General features: G+C 36.5%; 1 protein-coding gene across 1 annotated transcript in view; it reads left to right on the top strand.

The window, feature by feature from the left end:
* LOC128656267 (lysosomal amino acid transporter 1 homolog) overlaps positions 1–22,146 on the top strand; it is a 40,681-nt gene extending 18,535 nt beyond the window's left edge. The window contains exons 2-7 of the mRNA XM_053710086.1: positions 5,671–5,800; positions 6,011–6,098; positions 17,876–18,000; positions 19,824–19,919; positions 20,997–21,182; positions 21,811–22,146. Coding sequence (XP_053566061.1) covers positions 5,671–5,800; positions 6,011–6,098; positions 17,876–18,000; positions 19,824–19,919; positions 20,997–21,182; positions 21,811–21,909 — 724 coding nt within the window. The 3' untranslated portion in view covers positions 21,910–22,146. The remainder of the gene's footprint in view (positions 1–5,670; positions 5,801–6,010; positions 6,099–17,875; positions 18,001–19,823; positions 19,920–20,996; positions 21,183–21,810) is intronic.
* The last annotated feature ends 1,267 nt before the right edge of the window (positions 22,147–23,413 follow it).

The following is a 23,413-nucleotide window of genomic DNA, read 5'->3' on the forward strand; positions in this document are numbered from 1 at the left end:
GTCTTTTTAATAAATGACTCTAATTTTTAAAACCAAACTAAAAGGAATTTTCTTATAAATATAAAACTAAAAAAGAAATGTTCGTGACAAATGCTTACTATAAATAAGTGACATATAAAAATTGTAAAAAATATATATGTATATATATATTTTATTTTATGGCTCCACTGGACTTGAACTTGGGACCTTCTGTATGTTAAGCGAGCATGAAACTGATAAGGCTATCTTGAAGGGCTATTTTTATGTTATATATTGGAGCAGAAATATGTTAGGAATTATGTGATTAATAATATGTATATATATATTTGGGACTCCACTGGACTCGAACTTGGGACCTTTTGTATGTTAGGCGAACAAGAAATGGGTAAAGCTATCTTGAAAGTTTATGTTATATATTGGGGCGGAAATATATTTGGGAATTATGTTATTAATTGTTTCCAATCATATACAACAACCAAATAGACTAAAAAGTGTATCCAGAATGTATATAAACAATTGTAGGTGTATGTATTGATGAATAATCAAACATTCAAAAAGATGAAATGTGCAAAATAGTGTATCGTAGAAAATAATATAAATCAGGTATGTAAAATATAATATAATATGAAACTATATAGGTGCTTGGACTATTAGGTTTAGAACCGGATAGACAAGTGCATACATATACACAACTATGTGGACATGCTCATCATGGGCATATACACATAAATATAAGTGTATGGAAACATAACATATTCTATATGTGTCTAAATTGCATTAATGCAATATATTATTGAAGACTGACAAAGAAGAGAAAAAGAAATAAGAGAGATATAATGTAGTGGTATCAACATATTGTAGTGTTTGTTAATGTATATCAAAAAATATAAGAAAATATGATGTACTAGACCCTAAAAGCTAAATCTCATATTAGATATAAATGTAACCTGTATAAAAGTGATAATTTATGTGAAGGCTGCCAAATCTACATTGGCGTTTAAGCCTAATGGATACAAGGTTTTGAGTTTGTGTATCCAATATGTTTCTAATTGCCTGAGTTTAATCAGACGATCATAATCTGTGGAAGGTGGTACATGATCAATAGGGATAATTTTATAGATATCTGAACTCCCGTCATGTATCGTTTCACAATGGTTGGGGACACTATGGTTGGTTTTAGTTTTTTTACAATTTTTACAATTTCGATGATGTTCACCCCAACGGGTACGGAGATTTCTAATAGTGCGCCCTACATACTGGACGCCACAAATACAATTAAGGAGATACACTATATATTTAGATTCGCAATTGAGACGATGTGTGATTTGATAAGTTAAACCAGTAATATTGGATTTAAAAGATTTTTGTGAAATTGTAAATTTGCACATGTTGCAACCTCTTTTGCCACATTTAAATGATCCATGGGAAGCTAAAAAGTTTAAAGTTTTGGTTTGTTTATTGGACCGAAATTGGCAATGTTTTACTCTTTTACTGGGGGCTAATTGATTCCTTAAAGTGGGAGCTCGTCTATATACAATTTTGGGTTTTTCACCGACTATATCTTTAAGGAAAGGATCCTTTTGGATAATGTTCCAATGTTTATGTAGTATGTTTCGAATTTTGTAGTGGTTGTTATTGTATTGTGTAATGAAAAGTGGTTCACAAACAACGTTGTTTGTGGATTTCTTTTTGGTTTGATTGTTGGTGCTATTTTGGACTTTTTCAAAGATTAATTCTCTATCTAGATTGCGTGCTTTTTTAAGACATTGATTTAGTAGATCTATAGGATAACCTTTGTCTACAAAGCGTTGGTAAAGAACCTTGCTTTGAATGTCAAAAGATTCTAAATTGGAGCAATTCCTGCGTATTCTCTTAAATTGGCTGTATGGGATGTTTCTTTTCCACCCTATATGGTGGTTACTAGAGAAGTCTAGATAGCTGTTGCTATCGACTTTTTTGAAAAAAGTTTGAGAAATGATGTTACCTTGATTATCCCAACTTAGTAATAGATCCAAGAATTCTATTGAAGATTTTTGTATATTAGCTGTGAAGGTTAAACCCATCTGATTCTGATTTAAATGTTCTATTAGTGTGTTAGCTAGCTCGTGGCTCCCTCTTAAAATAAAAATCAGGTCATCTATATAGCGGCCATAGTATACCAGGTTCGCCCAAAAGCTTGAGGAATAAATATATCGGTCTTCAAAGATTCCCATAAACAAATTTGCAAAGCTCGGGGCGAACCTGGTACCCATGGCCGTCCCCTTGACCTGTAGAAAAAATCTATCTTGAAAAATAAAATAATTGTGCTTAAGGATGTATTCTATTCCTTCCAATATAAATTCTTTTTGGATGTCTGGCATATATAGGTCCTTTTCCAAAAAGATGGAAACTGCATTAATACCCATGTTATGGCAAATGTTAGAATAAAGGGAGCCAACATCACAAGTGATCCAAATTAGATCATCGTTAGTAGAAATGTTTTTAAGTTGATATAGTAAATGTGTGCTATCTCTGATATAGGAGGGTAAAGTAACAACATATTTTTGTAAAAATTGATCTAAATAAAAAGATAAATTGTATGTGAGGTTACCAATGCCTGCTATAATGGGGCGTCCAGGTGGATTAACTTGATCTTTGTGGATTTTGGGAAGGTGGTAATAGTGTGCCACACTAGGATTTGTGACTTTGAGAAATTCTTTCTCTTCTTTATTTAGAATACCTGTGGATATGCCCTTTTGTATTAGTGTACTGTACCCTTTTAGGAAAATACTTGTTGGATTGAAAGAGATTTCCCTATAATATTCAGTGTCTGTTAAAATTCTATTGGCCTCTTTGAGATAATCTCCTAGATCTTGTAGGACAATACCACCGCCCTTATCTGCATCCTTGATTATCAGATTTTTATTGTTGGCTAGCATACGTAAAGCTGTTTGTTCGCTTTTGTGTAAATGGTACTGTTTTTTGTGATCTTTTGAAAGTTTTTCAAGATCCTCAATGACTGATCTTTGATATAATTCTATATAGTGGTTTGTTGAAAAAGATGGTGTAAATTGGGATTTTACCTTAATATCTGTATGAATATAATCATCAAATAAATGGGTAGTTAAGCTTTCTGTTTCTGCAAATATGACCTTCATATTCTTATTAGGGGTCATATTATTGACTAGTATAGTCTGTGTATTTTCAGGTTGTATATATTTTTGTTGTTTTAGTTTCTTTTGTGCAAAGAATTTCTGCAAGGATAGTTTCCTTGTAAATTTATTAACATCCACAAATAGATGATATAAGTTGTGAGGATTGGGTGGGCAGTATGTAAGGCCTTTGTGGAGTACTCTTTTCTCATTAGTTGTTAGAATGTGCGATGATAAATTGAATATACCTTGTTCTAATTTGGATAATTTTTTTTTTTTTTTTTTTTTTTTTTTTTTTTGGCTGATAAACCCCTTCCTCTAGACCCTCTTGGTCTGAAGTGTACGGTCTTTTTCGTTGTTTTTCTACACTTAGGTTGCTGTTTGGAAAGGGATGTCTGTTGTGATTTTGGCCATTCTCTAAAAAAGAAGAGGAATGTTCATATGAGGTGCCTGGTGTGTTTTCTTCATCTGGCAAAGATGCTAAAATATTGAATCTATTTGTGTGTTCTAATGGATTGTTTGGTTTGAGTGTATGCCCATGGGGTCTCTCCAAAAGTGTTCTATTAGGTTGTTGTGTATGATAATTTGTTGTAACCTGATTGTGAGAAGTAGGATGATTGGAATGAGGCCTGAAGCCATGCTGGGGTGAAAAATGTTGTTGATATGTGTTAGAATGGTTATCACGAAATTGACTCTGATATGTCCCTTGTGGATATTGTTGGGAATGTCTATTTGTGTTGGAGTAATAAGTTCTAGGTCCATAGTTATTACGGGGGTTTGGGGAATTGAATCTGTAATTCTCATTGTAGTGCGGTCTATAATTAGTATTGTAATTGTTATGTGTATTCCTGTAGGTTCTGTTTTGTTCTCTTCTATAGTTTCTATTGTGAACAGTCGTCCAATTTTCACCCTCTGTTTTGTGTGATGTATAAGAGTTTTTTTGTCCCTTGTTTTCTTCATTTGGATTATTAGAAAGTGTGAGTTTTTCTTTTTCAACTCTATTGAAAGTGTAAACTTGGTTATTATTATAATCTATTTGGTCCCTCTGTAATTTTTTGCTTTTACTCTGGACGATGTCATCTTGATATTTATCAGTGCGGTCAGTAATTTCTTTAAGAATTTTTTGATATTCAGGGTTATTAACATGTGATAATAGATCTTTTTGTATCTTTTCAATATTCTGACTGCATTCGTCAGTTAATTTTTGTCTATGTTCGATCAAAATTTTGATTAAACTAAAAGAACAATCATCCAAGGCTTTATACCAACTGTCTAATAAATCTTTGTCTTCCTTAAAAGAACAATGTTTCAAAATTCGTAAACCCCTAGGGATTTGTTTGATTTCTATATATTTTTCTAGAGTTTTTAAATCCCACCAATGGCGGTGTTCTTTCATAAGTTCCTCTTCTAACAGATGGAACAAATCTTTCATAGATTTCAAAATACTGGGGTCAGAGTAAGTTTCTAGAGTGACAGTGTTACCTTGCAAAATATAATTAGACCGTTTTTTGTTTCTGTCATCCCTAGATTGCATATTGGGATTGAAAGGTAATTGCTAGGTGTGTTAAATCAATGGGTTAATAAAAAATTATGAGTGGATGAAGAAAATTAAATTGCTAAATCCTAAAAATAGATGCTATATAGGTACTCACAATATATAGAAACTGAAATGGATATCAATAAAATATATGCACCTAGTAAAAAAGTTATTAAAATATTAAAATAAGCATATTTTATGGATTATTTACAATATTTTACAATATGTTTTAATATTTTTTAATTCTTATTTTTTTTTTTTTATATTTTGGGCCAGATTACAAGGGGAGCGCTAATAGTTGCGAGTGAGCGATAAGGGGGTTATCGCGGGTTTTCCGCTTATATTAAAAGTATAATCCATCACTTGAGCGCAATTAAGATTTACACTAGATTGATTACAACGTCCTCAGCTCTGGTCAACTGTTTTGCGAAACAGAAAAGTGTCACAAAACACATTAAAAAAGCTACAGTTACACTCATAACACCATCTAATAAGTTATAAGGGCTCAAAAATAAGAAATCTCAGATGTTAGAAGAACGGAAAAGGTAGGCGCAGGACACACACACCATAGTATGCATGTATGTATTAGAGGTGTGCATTTTTACTGGTCTCACAATTCGATTACAATTATTTTATCTAATTTGCTTTGATCTATTGGTACCTGCATCTTTGGAAGCTAGGTGCTGATTGGGAGCTGGACATATGCCTCTTGTCATTGGCTCACCCAATGTGTTCTGCTAGCTCCAAATAGTGCATTGTTGCTCTTTCAACAAAGGATACTAAGAAAATGAAGCAAATTTGATATGTAAATCTAAAATTTGTTTAAAATCTTATGCTCTATATGAATCATAAAAGGCACATTTTGGGTTTATGTCCCTTTTTAAGGTCTTTTAAAATATAGTAAAAATGTCTGCTGAATATTCTTACTGGCCAGGAACTAATGGAGATTTTATGATTTCACTCTTGGTTTTTAAATGCATTTTTATGGTATTTTCTGATCTGCTCACTTGTTTTTCCTTTCAGTCAGTTGTATGTTGCCTACAAAAATGGAAAAGTTGACCAAGCGCTTTCTCTTGGGTTTCTGTTATGTTGGTTTGGAGGAGACTGCACAAATTTCATAGGCTGCTACTTAACGAATCAGCTACCAATTCAGGTACGCTTTTATTTTTTACACCTTGATGAATATACATTCTAGTTTTGTTGAAAAGCTTTAGACTTTTCTTTGTACATATTTCTCCATTAAAGCCTGATTTTTGCAGATAAATTACTTTTAAAATGAAATAAAATCTTCCCTTTTTTGTTTGTAATGGACATAAGCAAAACTATTTTATAATCTTTCTTTTTTTTTTACTCCCATTTTTAGGTTGTTTCAGCAATATTTTATGTCAACATGGATATAATTATGATCTCACAGTTTGCCTACTACAAATTAAGAAACAATAATCTGAAAGGTAATTCTTTCTTTTGGAATTATTTTGTTATGCAGGTAATTCAAATGTTTCTAAACTTAAAGGGACAGTCAATTCAAAATTAAACTTATGATTCAGATAGGGCATACCATTTTAAGTGACTTTCCAATTTACTTTTATAAAAAAAAATTAATGGTATTCTTTGTTGAAGCATAGGCCTAGGTAGGCTCATATGCTAATTTCGAAGCCCTTAAAGGCCGCCTCTTATCTCAGTGCTTTTTAATAGCTAGACAGCGCTAGTTCATGTGTGCCATATAGATACCATTGTGCTCACTCCCATGGAGTTATTTGTGAGTTAGCACTGATTGGCTAAAATTCATGTCTGTCAAAAGAACTGAGATAAGGGGGCAGTCTTGAGAGGCTTATATACAAGGTAATCACAAAGGTAAACGTATATTAACACCTTTAGGACAGACAGTTCTGTCCAAGTTTCGAATATAAACAAAACAAATGAAGCAGATGATCGTCACTGCAATCGTGTGCTTCAAACACGGCGCTAATTGGCTCCTGGGGAACTGCCTGCATTGCAAGGCACATCCCCCAGTCAGATCAGCCACCGTTTACTTTCAGAATAGAGCAGGATGCCACCTAAGTTAGGACGTTCCTCACCGTCCTAAAGACGTTTAAGCCCATCGCTTGTAGGACGGCATAGAACGTCCTAATGGTGTCAAGTGGCTAATATAACAGTGTTAGTTACGCAAACATGGGGAATGGCTAATAAAGGGATTATCTATTTAAACTTTTTTTTTTTCCAAGTAGACTGTCCCTTTTAATATTCTGTATTTTTTTTTAAAAAAAAAAAAAAAAGTTAGTTGTCCTTTAAATCCATGCACTTGGACAATGAAATAGGAGTTGAAAAGAGAAATGGTTGCTCTGATGGCTGAAATTAGGACCTGGAATCTCCTGTTAACAGACAAGCTCCAGGAACCTTTTGCACCTTTTTTTGCATTTGTGTCTGTACAGCAGATAACACATCCTGCGCATGTATGTGGCAGATGGCTGGTGCACAAGATCCAGGCATTTCTTAAGGACCTCTTACCATATTTGTGTAGGTGCCCACTACAGTACATAGTAGTTGTGACCAATGCACCTCTTTCTGTTTCACTGAATGCAGTGCCATACTGGCAGAATGTGTAAGGAAAAGGGTGCAGGGGGGTATGGCCTAGGTAGCTGAAATGTATTTTGTGCTGCTGGCAGCCAAGAGGCTTCTGTTGATTTGGTCATTTGACAATGCAAATGTGGAAAAATTAAACAAGCTTATACTGTGTGTAACAGCTGAAAATAGCTTGCATTTGAAAGCAGTCCCGGTCTTAAAGTTTCTGCTGTGCCTCCTGCAAGTGCCCAGTATTGTCTAGAACAGTTTTCCCAGTCCTGAGGACCCTTAACAGGCCAGATATTCTTTATATCTTAACTAGAACATAGGTGAAATCAACTCGCCCATCAGCTGATCAGTTCACCTGTTCTCTTTTTAAATTATTATAAATATCTGGCCTGCTAATGGTCCTGAGGATAGGAGTTGAGAAACACTGGTCTAGAAGAAGCACAAATAGAAGGCAGGGTAGGAGACAAAAGACAACATATTACAGTGTTAGTTGTTGAAGAGACATTGTAGTGGCCTCACAACTATCAGGTACATGGAACACCTGTGATTATACTTCTGTATAACCTCTTGTTGCTATTCAGGTGCTGCTCCCTTTCTGTGAGACAGGATTCTATTTGCAGTTACTCATCATCCTTATGTTTTATGAACCCTGATTAATATGAGAGCAATAATGCACTCGTCATCCACTCATGACCTCGTTATACTGATTCAGAGGACAGATATCCTCCTAAACTCATTAAAACAATATTGGAGAGTGTTTTTATAATTGTCCAAATATACATTGTGATTTAAAGGGACAGTCTACTTTTTTTATTTTGTTTAAAAAAATAACCTCTCTATTAACCGTCCTTCATTTTAGCATAACCAACACTGCTATATTAATACACTTTTACCTTTGTGATTACCTTGTATCTAAGCCTTTGCAGACTGCCCCTTTATCTCAGTTCTTTTGACAGACATGTATTTTAACCAATCAGGATTGAGCATATATGGCATACGCAAACTAGCACCGTCTAACTGAAAAGCTGTCAAAATACACTGAGATAAGAGGTGGCCTTCAACGGCTTAGAAATTAGAACATGAGCCTACCTAGGTTTAGTTTTCAACAAAGAATACAAAGAGAACAAAGCAAATTTGATGATAAAAGTAAAATGGAAAGTTGTTTAAAATTGCATGTCCTATCTGAATCATTAAAGTTTAACTTTGACTTGACTGTCCCATTAAATAACCCTTGCCCCTCAAAAAGTCTTTTAGTTGTATAGGTGTATAGATATTGAAACAGTGCAGAGAAGGGTGACAAAATTGATCAAGGGAATGAAAGATTAGTTATGAAGAAAAGTTGGAAAGGTTGTTATTATTTACACTGCAAAAGAGGCATATCAGAGTGGTTTTGATTACATTATTTATATACAGGGCCATATAAACAATCATCACCTGAGCTGTTCATCAGTAGGACTCTACAGAGATCAAGAGGTCATCCATTGAGACTTGAGATACAAAGATTTCACCTACAAAAGTGTATAGGGTTCTTTACAGTAAGCGTAATAAGGGTGGGGAGTTCTCTGCCTAATTAGGTTGTTTTGGCAGATCCAGTAGATGCTATTTTAGAGAGGGACTGGGTGTTATCTCAGCTAAGCAGGATATACAGGAATATAACAGTATTGACCGTATAGAAGTTTTTTGATCCAAGGTGATATCTAATTGCTACATTGTAATCAAGACGGATTATTTTATCAAGTTGTGAGACACACCAGAAAGAGTCATTTGTATTGTGCTGTGTGGGAATAAAAGAGAATGCAAAATGAATGCTATATTTTCACCTTACTCTTCTCTTGCAGCTACTCCTGTTACTTTGGGAATTTCAATCTATAAGTAATTTGATGACATAATAATACATCTGTATTTTGATCACCTGAAGTCCACCAACTACATTCTCCTCTCAGGAAATTTATTGTTTGATAAATTTGAATCTCAATCAGTCATATACTGTGCATTAGAGGATCATTAAATACAGTAGCATTGCATAATTAACATATCTATGCATGGTAAAAAGACAATGCTATAACACTGAATTTGAAATGAACAATATATATATTTTTTCTGTACCATATATATCTTTTGCTGTACCATTTCACTTTATAGCCACCAGTATATTGTAAACTCTTATATGTATATGAGCTATGACCTCACATGTTCTCAGTAGCAATTTAATTTTATTTTCTAATTTGCTTTGTTCTCTTGCTATCCTTTTGTTGAAAAAGCATCCTTAAGTAGGCTCATGAGCAGCAAGGTACTACTATTAGATCGCTGCTGATTAGTGGCTGCCCATATAGGATTCTTATTAGCTCACACAATTTGTTCATCTAGCTGATACTAGTCCATTGTTGATCCTTCTGCAAAGGATAACAAGAGAGTAAAACAAATTAAATAGAAGTAAAATGGAAAGTTGTTTAAAATGGCATAATCTATCTGAACTATGAAAACTAAATTTGTGTTTCATGTCCCTTTTTTAAAGTGCCAGTAAAACTAGAAAATAATGTTATATAATTCTGCACATAGTGCAGAATTATATAACATTATATTAGTGCTAGCTTTATGTAACATAATATTGCTGTTGAAATTTTTATTAAAAAAGATGGTTTTTCAGACCCGCCCTCTGTGCTCTACTGAGCGGGTCTGGTTTTCCCTCTGAGCGCATCTGGGCAGCTGTCTAGTCACAGCCCCGCCCGATCGCGCCTTTACACTCAATATAGCCCGCTCCCGCTGTCAGACAGAGCAGGAGCGAACTACATTGAATTGTAATGGCGCGATCGGGCAGGGCTGTGACTAGACAGCTGCCCAGATGCGCCCAGATGAAAAACCAGACCCGCTCATTAGAGCACAGAGGGCGGGTCTGAAAAACCCTCCCCCTTTTTTTTTTTTTTTTTTAAATAAAAATTTCACCGGCAATATTATGTTGCATAAAGCTAGCACTAATATAATGTTGTATAATTCTGCACTATGTGCAGAATTATATAACATTATTTCTCTTGTTAAGTGTATCCAGTCCACGGATCATCCATTACTTGTGGGATATTCTCCTTCCCAACAGGAAGTTGCAAGAGGATCACCCACAGCAGAGCTGCTATATAGCTCCTCCCCTCACTGCCATATCCAGTCATTCTCTTGCAACTCTCAACAAAGATGGACGTAGTAAGAGGAGAGTGGTGTATTATAGTTAGTTTTTTAACTTCAATCAAAAGTTTGTTATTTTTAAATGGTACCGGAGTGTACTGTTTCATCTCAGGCAGCATTAGAAGAAGAATCTGCCTGTGATTTCTATGATCTTAGCAGAAGTAACTAAGATCCATTGCTGTTCTCACATATTCTGAGGAGTGAGGTAACTTCAGAGAGGGAATGGCGTGCAGGTTTTCCTGCAATAAGGTATGTGCAGTTAATATTTTTCTAGGGATGGAATTTGCTAGAAAATGCTGCTGATACCGAATTAATGTAAGTAAAGCCTTAAATGCAGTGATAGCGACTGGTATCAGGCTTATTAATAGAGATACATACTCTTATAAAAGTGTAATATAAAACGTTTCCTGGCATGTTTAATCGTTTTTATATATGTTTGGTGACAAAACTTATTGGGGCTTAGTTTTTTTCCTTATGGCTGGTTTGATTTTTGCCTAGAAACAGTTCCTGAGGCTTTCCACTGTTGCAATATGAGTGGGAAGGGCCTATTTTAGTGCTTTTCTGTGCAGTTAAAAATACTGACAGAGACATTCAGCTTCTTCCTGCATGATCCAGGACATCTCTGAAGGGCTCAAAAGGCTTAAAAGTCGTGTTTGAGGAGGGTAACAATCACAGTAGACTGTGGCAGTTGTTGTGACTGTTTAAAAAACGTTTTTGTCATTTATTATTCTGTTTTTGTTATTAAGGGGTTAATCATCCATTTGCAAGTGGGTGCAATGCTCTGCTGACTTGTTACATACACTGTAAAAATTTTGTTAGTGTAACTGCCTTTTTTCACTGTTATTTCAAATTTTGTCAAAATTTGTTTCTCTTAAAGGCACAGTAACGTTTTTTTATATTGCTTGTTAAAGGGACAGTACACTGTAAAATTGTTTTTCCATAAATGTATTTTAAATGACTTGTTATACCAACTGCAGAGTATAAAATATTTGAGAAATTGCATTTTTGGGTTTATTTGTGTATCTGAAGTAGCTGGTTTTGTGCTTTGAAACCAAAGCCTATTACAATGGGTTGAGCTTCAGGTAATATCAGATCTCATTATGTTATCACTTTCATGTACACAGACTTGCTTCCTTATCTTATATTTGTCTGGAACACCAAAGCTCAATACATAGAGAGAACAATGGAAAATGATAATGTTATTACTGAACTATCATGCCCCCCACTGAGAATGTAATCTCTTCTGTGGGCTGTGTTTACTTAGGTTGTCAATAGCGTATACGCCAGTATCAAAACTTTCAGTATAGGTTGGGAAACCACAAGCTAAATCAGCTATTTCAAATGCTGAAATATGAGTTAAGGAGCTACTTGCAACCAATTTAATACACTCTAGCAGGTAAAAAAGATCATTGGGAATAATTTAAAGGGGAGAAAGTTTTTGGGTGAACTGTCCCTTTAACTTGCTTTAAAGTGTTTTCCAAGCTTGCTAGTCTCATTGCTAGTCTGTACAAACATGTCTGAAACAGAGGATACTTGTTCATTATGTTTAAAAGCCATGGTAGAGCCCCATAGGAGAATGTGTACTAAATGTATTGATTTCACCTTAAACAGTAAAGATCAGTCTTTATCTATAAAAGAATTGTCACCAGAGGGGTCTGTCGAGGGGGAAGTTATGCCGACCAACTCTCCCCACGTGTCGACCCTTTGCCTCCCACTCAAGGGACGCACGCTAATATGGCGCCAATTACATCAGGGACGCCCATAGCGATTACTTTGCAGGACATGGCTGCAATCATGAATAATACCCTGTCAGAGGTATTATCCAGATTGCCTGAATTGAGAGGCAAGCGCGATAGCTCTGGGGTTAGACGAGGTACAGAGCGCGTAGATGCTGTAGGAGCCATGTCTGATACTGCGTCACAATATGCACAACCTGAGGACGGAGAGCTTCAGTCTGTGGGTGACGTGTCTGAATTGGGGAGACCTGATTCAGAGATTTCTAATTTTAAATTTAAGCTTGAAAACCTCCATGTATTGCTTGGGGAGGTATTAGCTGCTCTGAATGACTGTGACACAATTGCAGTGCCAGAGAAATTGTGTAGGCTGGATAAATACTATGCAGTGCCGGTGAGTACTGATGTTTTTCCAATACCTAAAAGGCTTACAGAAATTTTTAGCAAGGAGTGGGATAGGCCCGGTGTGCCCTTTTCCCCACCTCCTATATTTAGAAAAATGTTTCCAATAGATGCCACTACACGGGACTTATGGCAGACTGTCCCTAAGGTGGAGGGAGCAGTTTCTACTTTAGCAAAGCGTACCACTATCCCGGTTGAGGACAGTTGTGCTTTTTCAGATCCAATGGATAAAAAAATTAGAGGGTTACCTTAAGAAAATGTTTATTCAACAAGGTTTTATTTTACAGCCCCTTGCATGCATTGCGCCTGTCATTGCTGAGGCGGCATTCTGGTTTGAGGCCCTGGAAGAGGCCATCCATACAGCTCCATTGACTAAAATTGTTGACAAGCTTAGAACTCTTAAGCTAGCTAACTCATTTGTTTCTGATGCCATTGTTCATTTGACTAAACTAACGGCTAAGAATTCCGGATTCGCCATCCAGGCGCCTAGGGCGCTATGGCTCAAATCCTGGTCAGCTGACGTGACTTCAAAGTCTAAATTACTCAACATTCCTTTCAAGGGGCAGACCTTATTCGGGCCTGGTTTGAAAGAAATTATTGCTGACATTACTGGAGGTAAGGGTCATACCCTTCCTCATGACAGGGCCAAATCAAAGGCCAAACAGTCTAATTTTCGTGCCTTTTGAAATTTCAAGGCAGGTGCAGCATCAACTTCCTCTGCTTCAAAACAAGAGGGAACCTTTGCTCAATCCAAGCAGGCCTGGAAACCTAACCAGTCCTGGAACAAGGGCAAGCAGGCCAGAAAGCCTGCTGCTGCCTCTAAGACAGCATGAAGGAGCGGCCCCCTATCCGACAACAGATCTAGTAGGGGGCAGACTCTCTTCGCCCAGGCGTGGGCAAGAGATGTTCAGGATCCCTGGGTGTTGGAGATCATATCTCAGGGATATCTTCTGGACTTGAAAGCTTCTCCTCCACAAGGGAGATTTCACCTTTCAAGATTATCTGCAAACCAGATAAAGAAAGAGGCATTCCTAAGCTGCGTACAAGATCTCCTTGTAATGGGAGTGATCCATCCAGTTCCGCGGACGGAACAAGGACAGGGGTTTTATTCAAATCTGTTTGTGGTTCCCAAAAAAGAGGGAACCTTCAGACCAATTTTGGATTTAAAGATCCTAAACAAATTCCTCAGAGTTCCGTCATTCAAGATGGAAACTATTCGAACCATTTTACCCATGATCCAAGAGGGTCAGTACATGACCACTGTGGACTTAAAGGATGCCTACCTTCACATTCCGATTCACAAGAATCATCATCAGTTCCTGAGGTTTGCCTTTCTAGACAGGCATTACCAATTTATAGCTCTTCCATTTGGGTTGGCTACAGCCCCAAGAATTTTTACAAAGGTTCTGGGCTCACTTCTGGCGGTCCTAAGACCGCGAGGCATAGCGGTGGCTCCTTACCTGGACGATATCCTGATACAGGCGTCAAGCTTTCAAATTGCCAAATCTTATACAGAGATAGTTCTGGCATTCCTTAGGTCGCATGGGTGGAAAGTGAACGAAGAAAAGAGTTCTCCATCTCCTCTCACGAGGGTTTCCTTCCTAGGGACTCTAATAGATTCTGTAGAAATGAAAATTTACCTGACGGAGTCCAGGTTATCAAAACTTCTAAATGCTTGCCGTGTTCTTCACTCCATTCCGCGCCCCGCGGTGGCTCAGTGCATGGAAGTAATCGGCTTAATGGTAGCGGCGATGGACATAGTGCCATTCGCGCGCCTGCATCTCAGACCGCTGCAATTATGCATGCTCAGTCAGTGGAATGGGGATTACACAGATTTGTCCCCTCTACTAAATCTGGATCAGGAAACCAGAGATTCTCTTCTCTGGTGGTTATCTCGGGCCCATCTGTCCAAGGGTATGACCTTTCGCAGACCAGATTGGACAATTGTAACAACAGATGCCAGCTTTCTAGGTTGGGGTGCAGTCTGGAACTCCCTGAAGGTTCAGGGTTCATGGACTCAGGAGGAGAAACTCCTCCCAATAAATATTCTGGAGTTAAGAGCAATATTCAATGCTCTTCTGGCTTGGCCTCAGCTAGCAACACTGAGGTTCATCAGATTTCAGTCGGACAACATCACGACTGTGGCTTACATCAACCATCAAGGGGGAACCAGGAGTTCCCTAGCGATGTCAGAAGTCTCCAAGATAATTCGCTGGGCAGAGACTCACTCTTGCCACCTGTCACTGATCCATATCCCAGGTGTAGAGAACTGGGAGGCGGATTTTCTAAGTTGTCAGACTTTTCATCCGGGGGAATGGGAACTCCATCCGGAGGTGTTTGCTCAATTGGTTCTCCGTTGGGGCAAACCAGAATTGGATCTCATGGCGTCTCGCCAGAACGCCAAGCTTCCTTGTTACGGATCCAGGTCATGGGACCCAGAAGCGGCACTGATAGATGCTCTAGCAGCGCCTTGGTTCTTCAACCTGGCTTATGTGTTTCCACCGTTTCCTCTGCTCCCTCGTCTGATTGCCAAAATCAAACAGGAAAGAGCATCGGTGATTCTGATAGCGCCTGCGTGGCCACGCAGGACCTGGTATGCAGACCTAGTGGACATGTCATCCTTTCCACCATGGACTCTGCCACTGAGACAAGACCTTCTAATACAAGGTCCTTTCAATCATCCGAATCTACTTTCTCTGAGACTGACTGCATGGAGATTGAACGCTTGATCCTATCAAAGCGTGGCTTCTCCGAGTCAGTAATTGATACCTTAATACAGGCACGAAAGCCTGTCACCAGGAAAATTTACCACAAGATATGGCGTAAATATCTTCATTGGTGTGAATCCAAGAATTACTCATGGAGTAGGGTTAGGATTCCTAGGATATTGTCCTTCCTCCAAGAGGGTTTGGACAAAGGATTATCAGCTAGTTCTTTAAAGGGACAGATTTCTGCTCTGTCTATTCTTTTACACAAGCGTCTGGCAGAAGTTCCAGACGTTCAGGCATTTTGTCAGGCTTTAGTTAGAATTAAGCCTGTGTTTAAACCTGTTGCTCCTCCATGGCGCTTAAACTTGGTTCTTAAAGTTCTTCAAGGGGTTCTGTTTGAACCCCTTCATTCTATTGATATCAAACTTCTTTCATGGAAAGTTCTTTTTCTGATGGCTATTTCCTCGGCTCGAAGAGTCTCGGAGTTATCTGCCTTACATTGTGATTCTCCTTATCTGATCTTTCATTCAGATAAAGTTGTTCTGCGTACAAAACCTGGGTTTTTACCTAAGGTGGTTTCTAACAAGAATATCAATCAAGAGATTGTTGTTCCATCATTACGTCCTAATCCTTCTTCAAAGAAGGAACGTCTTTTGCATAATCTAGACGTAGTCCATTCCTTGAAGTTTTACTTACAGGCTACTAAAGATTTTCGCCAAACATCTAACCTGTTTGTTGTTTACTCTGGACAGAGGAGAGGTCAGAAGGCCTCGGCAACCTCTCTTTCTTTTTGGCTTCGGAGTATAATCCGTTTAGCCTATGAGACTGCTGGACAGCAGCCTCCTGAAAGGATTACAGCTCATTCTACTAGAGCTGTGGCTTCCACCTGGGCCTTTAAAAATGAGGCCTCTGTTGAACAGATTTGCAAGGCTGCAACTTGGTCTTCCCTTCATACTTTTTCCAAATTTTACAAATTTGATACTTTTGCTTCTTCGGAGGCTTTTTTTGGGAGAAAGGTTCTACAGGCAGTGGTTCCTTCCGTTTAAGTTCCTGCCTTGTCCCTCCCATCATCCGTGTACTTTAGCTTTGGTATTGGTATCCCACAAGTAATGGATGATCCGTGGACTGGATACACTTAACAAGAGAAAACATAATTTATGCTTACCTGATAAATTTATTTCTCTTGTAGTGTATCCAGTCCACGGCCCGCCCTGTCCTTTTCAGGCAGGTCTAAATTTTAATTAAACTTCAGTCACCACTGCACCCTATGGTTTCTCCTTTCTCGGCTTATTTTGGTCGAATGACTGGATATGGCAGTGAGGGGAGGAGCTATATAGCAGCTCTGCTGTGGGTGATCCTCTTGCAACTTCCTGTTGGGAAGAAGAATATCCCAAAAGTAATGGATGATCCGTGGACTGGATACACTACAAGAGAAATTTATCAGGTAAGCATAAATTATGTTTTTCTAGGTTTACTGGCCCTTTAAGTAGGAAAAGTTACCTAGCTCTATAGAGGGTTCACTCACAAATTTTATCAATTTGTGAGTGAACAAGTTGTGAACCTGTCCGCACTTGATCGCAAATTGTAGGGTGGATATGTTCCCCATATTTATCATTACACAATTTAATATTTGTGCAATGCTGCCCCCCTACCAACACGCAACTAATTGCATTAAAGTCGGTCTTGTCAATCACCCTGGTCGACTAAATCCGGGGTGATTTTCATCCGCCAGTTCCAGTTTGGGTTTAAACTGCTTCCTCAGAAATATCAGTTGCAGGTTCAAATGAGCGAGCCTGAAACAGATTGAGGCATTCGCATTGTAACAAATTAGAACTTCAGTTTCGGTTCACTTATGTAAATTAACTTCGGACCCTTTGACTGATTCTATACCTACATTGTAAAACATGTTACATGTGATGCATAAACAATGTCAAGGAAATACAACCAGACAAAACTCCTAATTTTAAGCCTTATCACTGTAAATACTCAGTTTAATGCTATAATCATGTGGAACACTCACTGGGGTTTTTAATCTGGGAACAAAATTGAATGGAGAAGTACAGATTTTGCAGGTTTAGATAAGTTATACTAAAAACTTCACAAGGAAATTAAGATGATATCATTTTGATATTGACAGATCAGCAATTTGAGAACTGCAGGGCAGTAATTAACAAAAATACATGAGCTGCATGCACTATAGAACAGACTGCAAAGAACACTTAGATGGGAAGTGCCTTGCAGTTTTATAGGAATGGCACATAACTTCATATTTCGTTCTCACTCATTTCAGTGTATCCCTCCTTTCTCGCCTTCTTTCAGTTTTCTCATAAGCATTAACCTTCAGTTCCATGTGTTAAGCTGCTTAGTGGCTGCATACTTCTACTTTTTGGTCTTATGATCTTAGGGGGCGGGACTAGGCTGCAATTGCATTCAGCAGCTGCTAGACATATATATAAAATAACACTAATATCTACCTTAAATATGTTGTACTTTTGACAGCTAAAACTTTTATATGTAACACTGCTTTAGGTATAATATATACCATGCGTCATAAGGTTTACATTTTTGCAAAATGATCCGATTAGGTTTTCTGTTCATTTTTATTTTTTAAATTATTTATTTATTTTTTCTTAACTTTAGGTAGCGGACGCTTGAAAGGATTCTGCATAGCGTGGGTCTTATTGTTCATAACCTTGTCTATTATATTACCCAGTCAGCTGCTACTGCAAAACCTAAAGCGGAGAAGGGAGACAGAAATAAGTGAGGTAAGCAGAGAAAATTGATTGCCCATTTGTATTTAATGACTAGCTTTTGCAATGCAGTGATCAATTTGTGCTGCATATATAAAAACTATTTATTTAATGTGCCTTTGTGTGCATGATAACACAGTAGTGCACATTAACATATAGAGCCTTAAAGCATTACGTTTGTTGCACAGGTAATAAAAAAAAAAAAAAAAATAACATTTAATTTATAAACACAATTTTGTGTAAATTGTGTAAGGTTGTATAAAAGTGTTAAAGGGACAGTATACACCAATTTGCATGTAATAGACACTACTATAAATTATAATATGCAGTATAAGACCTTTTCAAAACTTACTTAGAAGCTCCCAGTTTAGCACTGTTGATGAGATTTGGCTGGGACACTCAGTGAAAGGGGCTGGGAAAACAAGAAGAGCAGACACTCCCCCCCCCCCCCCCTTCCCTGCATATGAAAAGACAGATAACATAAACCAGCAGTATTCTGTGAACACATGTATACATCTACCACTGTGGGGTTTGGTTAGCACAATGTCATTAAAGAAATAAGCAAAACTATACATTTTTACAAAAACTCTACCAGATGGGCTATATAAATGGATCATCTTCAAATAAATTATGCAAAGAAAAATCTAGTGTACAATGTCCCTTTAACACTGTCTGAACACATGCATAAACATCAGCTGTATCCAAGACATTCTTTGAAATGTACAGAAAGTTAAATATTTTATCCTTCTCTTTAGGTAAAATTAAGCTGCATGATGGATCCTGCAGCAACCAAATTTAAGAAGCAGTTTCTGCTTCTGATACTCTCCACCATATCAGAGGTGTCAACACTAAATCACCCCAAACTTACTTTTCTGGGTGATTGACAGGCCCTGCTCTTATGTTATTGGTTGTGCAATAGCAGGATTGCACTAGAGAGCTCTTCAATTAAAATTACCACTTGCCATGCAGCTTCACTTTTGACAGATGCTGTCTGCAGCTTTATACATTTTTCCTTTTTGTTTTGTATTTTGTGACATTCCAAACAATAGTTAAAGTAACTCCAAACATAAATTGTTTTCAAAACATTTAAGAAAACATTAAACACTAAATTCAGTTCATAAAACAAGTCTTGAAGTCTAGCTTTCATTGCTTATGTTTTTGCATTTGGGCAGCAATTCTTTACATATCTGCAGTAAAGGCTAAGCTCCAAAATGGTGGCACCCATAATTTAGTTAATGTCCCTTTTTTTTAAATACCAAAGAACTAAGTATGATAAAATGGAAAATTCAAGAACAAGGGGTCATGATGTCAAGCTGAAGGGTAGTAGATTCAGGAGTAATTTGAGGAAGCACTTCTTTACAGAAAGAGTGATTGATTTATGGAATAAACTTCCTCAAGAGGTAGTAGCGACAAACACTGTGGGGCCTTTAAAAATGCATGGGACAAGCATAAGGCTGTCCTACAAACTAGATAAGTTTATACTGTTAGGTAATATCAGGCAGACTTGCTGGGCCTATGGCTCTTATCTGCCGTCAATATCTATGTTTCTATGTTTACTGAATGACGCATTGTCCTGGGATTTTTAGTTTTAGGAAACTGACCAATTTTCAAAATTGATTCCCTATTGAATTCAGTTTACATCGGTTGCCTGCTGTGCTCTTAAAAGTCTCTTAACGGTTTGAAGCAAATTTAAATATTAATGTAATGTAGGCAATGCATTATTTTTGTTTTAGCATTTTATTTTTTTATTTAATTAGCTCTGTATATTTTCTCTTCTTTCCAAATACTCTTGCAATAATATGTTGTTTTTTTGTTTTTGCTTATTTATTTATTTTTAGAATACTTTGGGCATTACAGAAATGTCAGGTTTCATATGTGGCTATGTCTCTTCTGTTTTTTATTTGGGCTCTCGCTTCCCTCAACTTTATAAAAATGTAAGTATGCTTCCCTCTCTGTTTATCATTTGTCTGTTCTAGAATTAGTAGATTCTACAAAGCTATCACATAACGTACGAGATTTACTGTGTGGTTAGATCACGTTAGACTTAGTATTGTTCGCTACACTTTAACCAATTAAGGTGATCTAAAAGTAAGCATTAAGCGTTTGTGGTTCAGATAGAGCATGCAATTTTAAAATGCTCTTCATTGTATGTCAGTTATCAAATTTTACTTTATTTTCTGTTGATATGAAAAGTATAACTAGATAGGAAATTCACCAGACATGTTCAGCTATCAATAGTTCACTGCTTCTCTAAGGCTGACTTTAACTGTGTGTTTAATCCCTTTGCACGGAATATGATTTTGTTCCTTATATAAATGGTGTGTCAAGAATAGTAGAAATCCTATCATTTAAAATAAATAACGCACCACTGATAATAGGAGAGAGAATGATCTTCAATTTTGAGGGCATTACAAAGTAAGTGTATGTATGTGTATATATATATATATATATATATATATATATATATATATATATATATATATATATATATATATATATATATATATATATATACACATACATACACACACACACACACACACACATATATATATATAGTACTGGTAAGGAAGGAGGGCACTCACAGGACTTCATACAAAGGGTAATCTTTTATTAAAGTTCTTAACAAAAGTGCATATATATATATATATATGTGTATATATATATAGGTGTGTATGTATGTGTATATATATATATATATATATATATATATATATATATATATATATATATATATATATATACATTTATATATATATATGTGTGTGTGTGTATATATATATATATATATATATATATATATATATATATATATATATATATATATATTTATATACACACACACACACTGTGCCCTCAAAACTGAAGAACATTCTCTCTCATATCAGTGGTGCGTTATTTATTTTAAATGAGAGTATTTCTACTATTCTTGACACACTGTTTATATAAGGAACAAATATGTTTATTTTTCCATAAACCTTTCTTTTTTATTTTTGTTTGTTTTTCATTAGTTCCAGAGGAAATCCACAGTGGGTACATCCTACTTGCTGTTTGCATTAGCCATGCTTGGAAATTTTACCTATGGCCTGAGTCTTCTCCTAAAATTGCCTGTTATTAGGCAGTACAAGAGCGAGTATGTGATCCATCATTTACCCTGGTTAATCGGGAGCTTTGGTGTACTTGTGCTTGACTTTTTTGTATCCTTTTTTCAAATATTTGTGGTTAATATATTTTATTAAATGTGTGTAATGTTTTAGTATTAAATAGTATTTAATATTACAGAAAGAAGACTAAAGTTTAAAGGGAAATTAAACACTATAAGGAAAACAACTTAGCAATATACATTCATTATTTATTTTGCCTCATTTTCCTGTAAATTAACCTTTAAAATGATGGGGGTTTTACATTCTGAGAAATGGAAATGCACACTGCAGACTTCACAAGCCCAACCCCTAAAACCTATCTGTTGCTTACTGATCTTAGCTGTGGTCATCCGATAAACTGCCAAACAATGCAAACTTTGCTAACAAAATGATCATTTTACTCTAGCAGCCAGCCTGGATTAGCTCCCCCGGATAAGGCAAGTTACCAGAGGAGTTTGGTTACTGAAAAAGTTATTCCTTGTTAATTCATTACCATATTGCAGTAAAGTCTTGTGGTTACAGGGTGGTGTATGTACCTTTGCCAATGTGTGCTGTTTGAACTAAAATAACTAAAAACCTAGGAGAGTAAAATGTGTATGTAACATGAGTGTCCCTTTAACTACTGCATCACGCCTGTCAGCAATACGCTGCTTTAAATCATTCCTTCACTTGAAAAACTCAGATGACCGCGCAGTTCATCATGTATCGCAAACACAAGACTACAGATGCCAGTTTACTAGCTTTGGAAGTAGAGCCTTTGCTTGTAAGTGAAGAAGACTAACTCGCCGTTTGTGGATCCCACAGAGGACTCTTAATTTTGTTGCATTCCATGTATTTTGTTTAAGGAATCAATGCTTGAAACACTATGCATTTTTATACCTTTTTATTTCAGGTCAACTATTATTACAAATATAAAATCTTGGCTACAGCTCATTTTTGGTGCTTTTTAGCAGCCCATTGTGGCAGGAAAGTGCTTGTTGCTAAATTCCTTTTGTTTAATTATAAAAAGTTAATGAAAGTTGTTGATTTCTACGACTTTTTTTTTTTTTTTATATATAGCTAAAACTGCTTTGTATGTGTTCTACACTGTATGTAAATGTAGTTTATGATGTAACTGAATTATGTCACATTTTTGTTTTAATGTCAAGTGTACAAATAGGGCAATATTAACTGTAAATGTGAATTTGTTGACAGCTCATTTTCTTTTTTCAAACTGTATTTTCATTAGGAACGATACTTTTAATATTTAAACTTTTGTATTTAACATTGCAATATACTCAGGTGGGGTATATGTATGTAGAGAAGGGTAACATTGAAACAAAAGGTAAGATTTGTTTTTCAAATGAAAAAATATTAGTGGTAATATTAATCAGAATTTGTAATAAACCTTTGTAGTAGCTATAGATAATATAAGTGAACATAGTTTAAAGTGAATGTAAATTTTGATGTTTAAGTGCCCGGTTTTTAAAACTTTGATTAAAAACAGGGGCACTTTAATTCATCAAAATTTACATTTCACTCCTGTTGTGACAAAAAACTTACCTTTTAAACTTCACAGCAGCTGCTGCTTCCTCCGGTCTCACAAGCCATTTCTGATGTCAGAAATGATTGATAGGTCATCCTCCAATCACAGATTCCCCCCCGGGGGATTCAGTGTCTGATTCACTGCTGTGATTGGAGGAAGCCAGATACCTCATTTTAGACCCAGGAAGAGGCTTTGAAACAGGTGGAGGAAGCTGGAGCTGCTGTGAAGATTAAAAAGTAAGTTTATTTTCACAACAGGAGTGAAATGAAAATATTGATGAATTAAAGTGCCCCTGTTTTTAATCAAAGTTTTAAAAACCAGGCACTTTAGCATCAAAATTTACATTCACTTTAATGTTAACACAAAAATACAAGTTTTAATATACATTTAAAACTTAATTTTCTTCTGTTATGTGCGATCAGTCCACGGGTCATCATTACTTCTGGGATATAACTCCTCCCCAACAGGAAATGCAAGAGGATTCACCCAGCAGAGCTGATATAGCTCCTCCCCTCTACGTCAGTCCCAGTCATTCTCTTGCACCCAACGACTAGATAGGATGTGTGAGAGGACTATGGTGATTATACTTAGTTTTTATGACTTCAATCAAAAGTTTGTTATTTTACAATAGCACCGGAGCGTGTTATTACTTCTCTGGCAGAGTTTGAAGAAGAATCTACCAGAGTTTTCTACTATGATTTTAACCGGAGTAGTTAAGATCATATTGCTGTTCTCGGCCATCTGAGGGAGGTAAAGACTT

Source organism: Bombina bombina, chromosome 4, assembly GCF_027579735.1.
Source record: "Bombina bombina isolate aBomBom1 chromosome 4, aBomBom1.pri, whole genome shotgun sequence".
NCBI classification, from domain to species: Eukaryota; Metazoa; Chordata; class Amphibia; order Anura; family Bombinatoridae; genus Bombina; species Bombina bombina.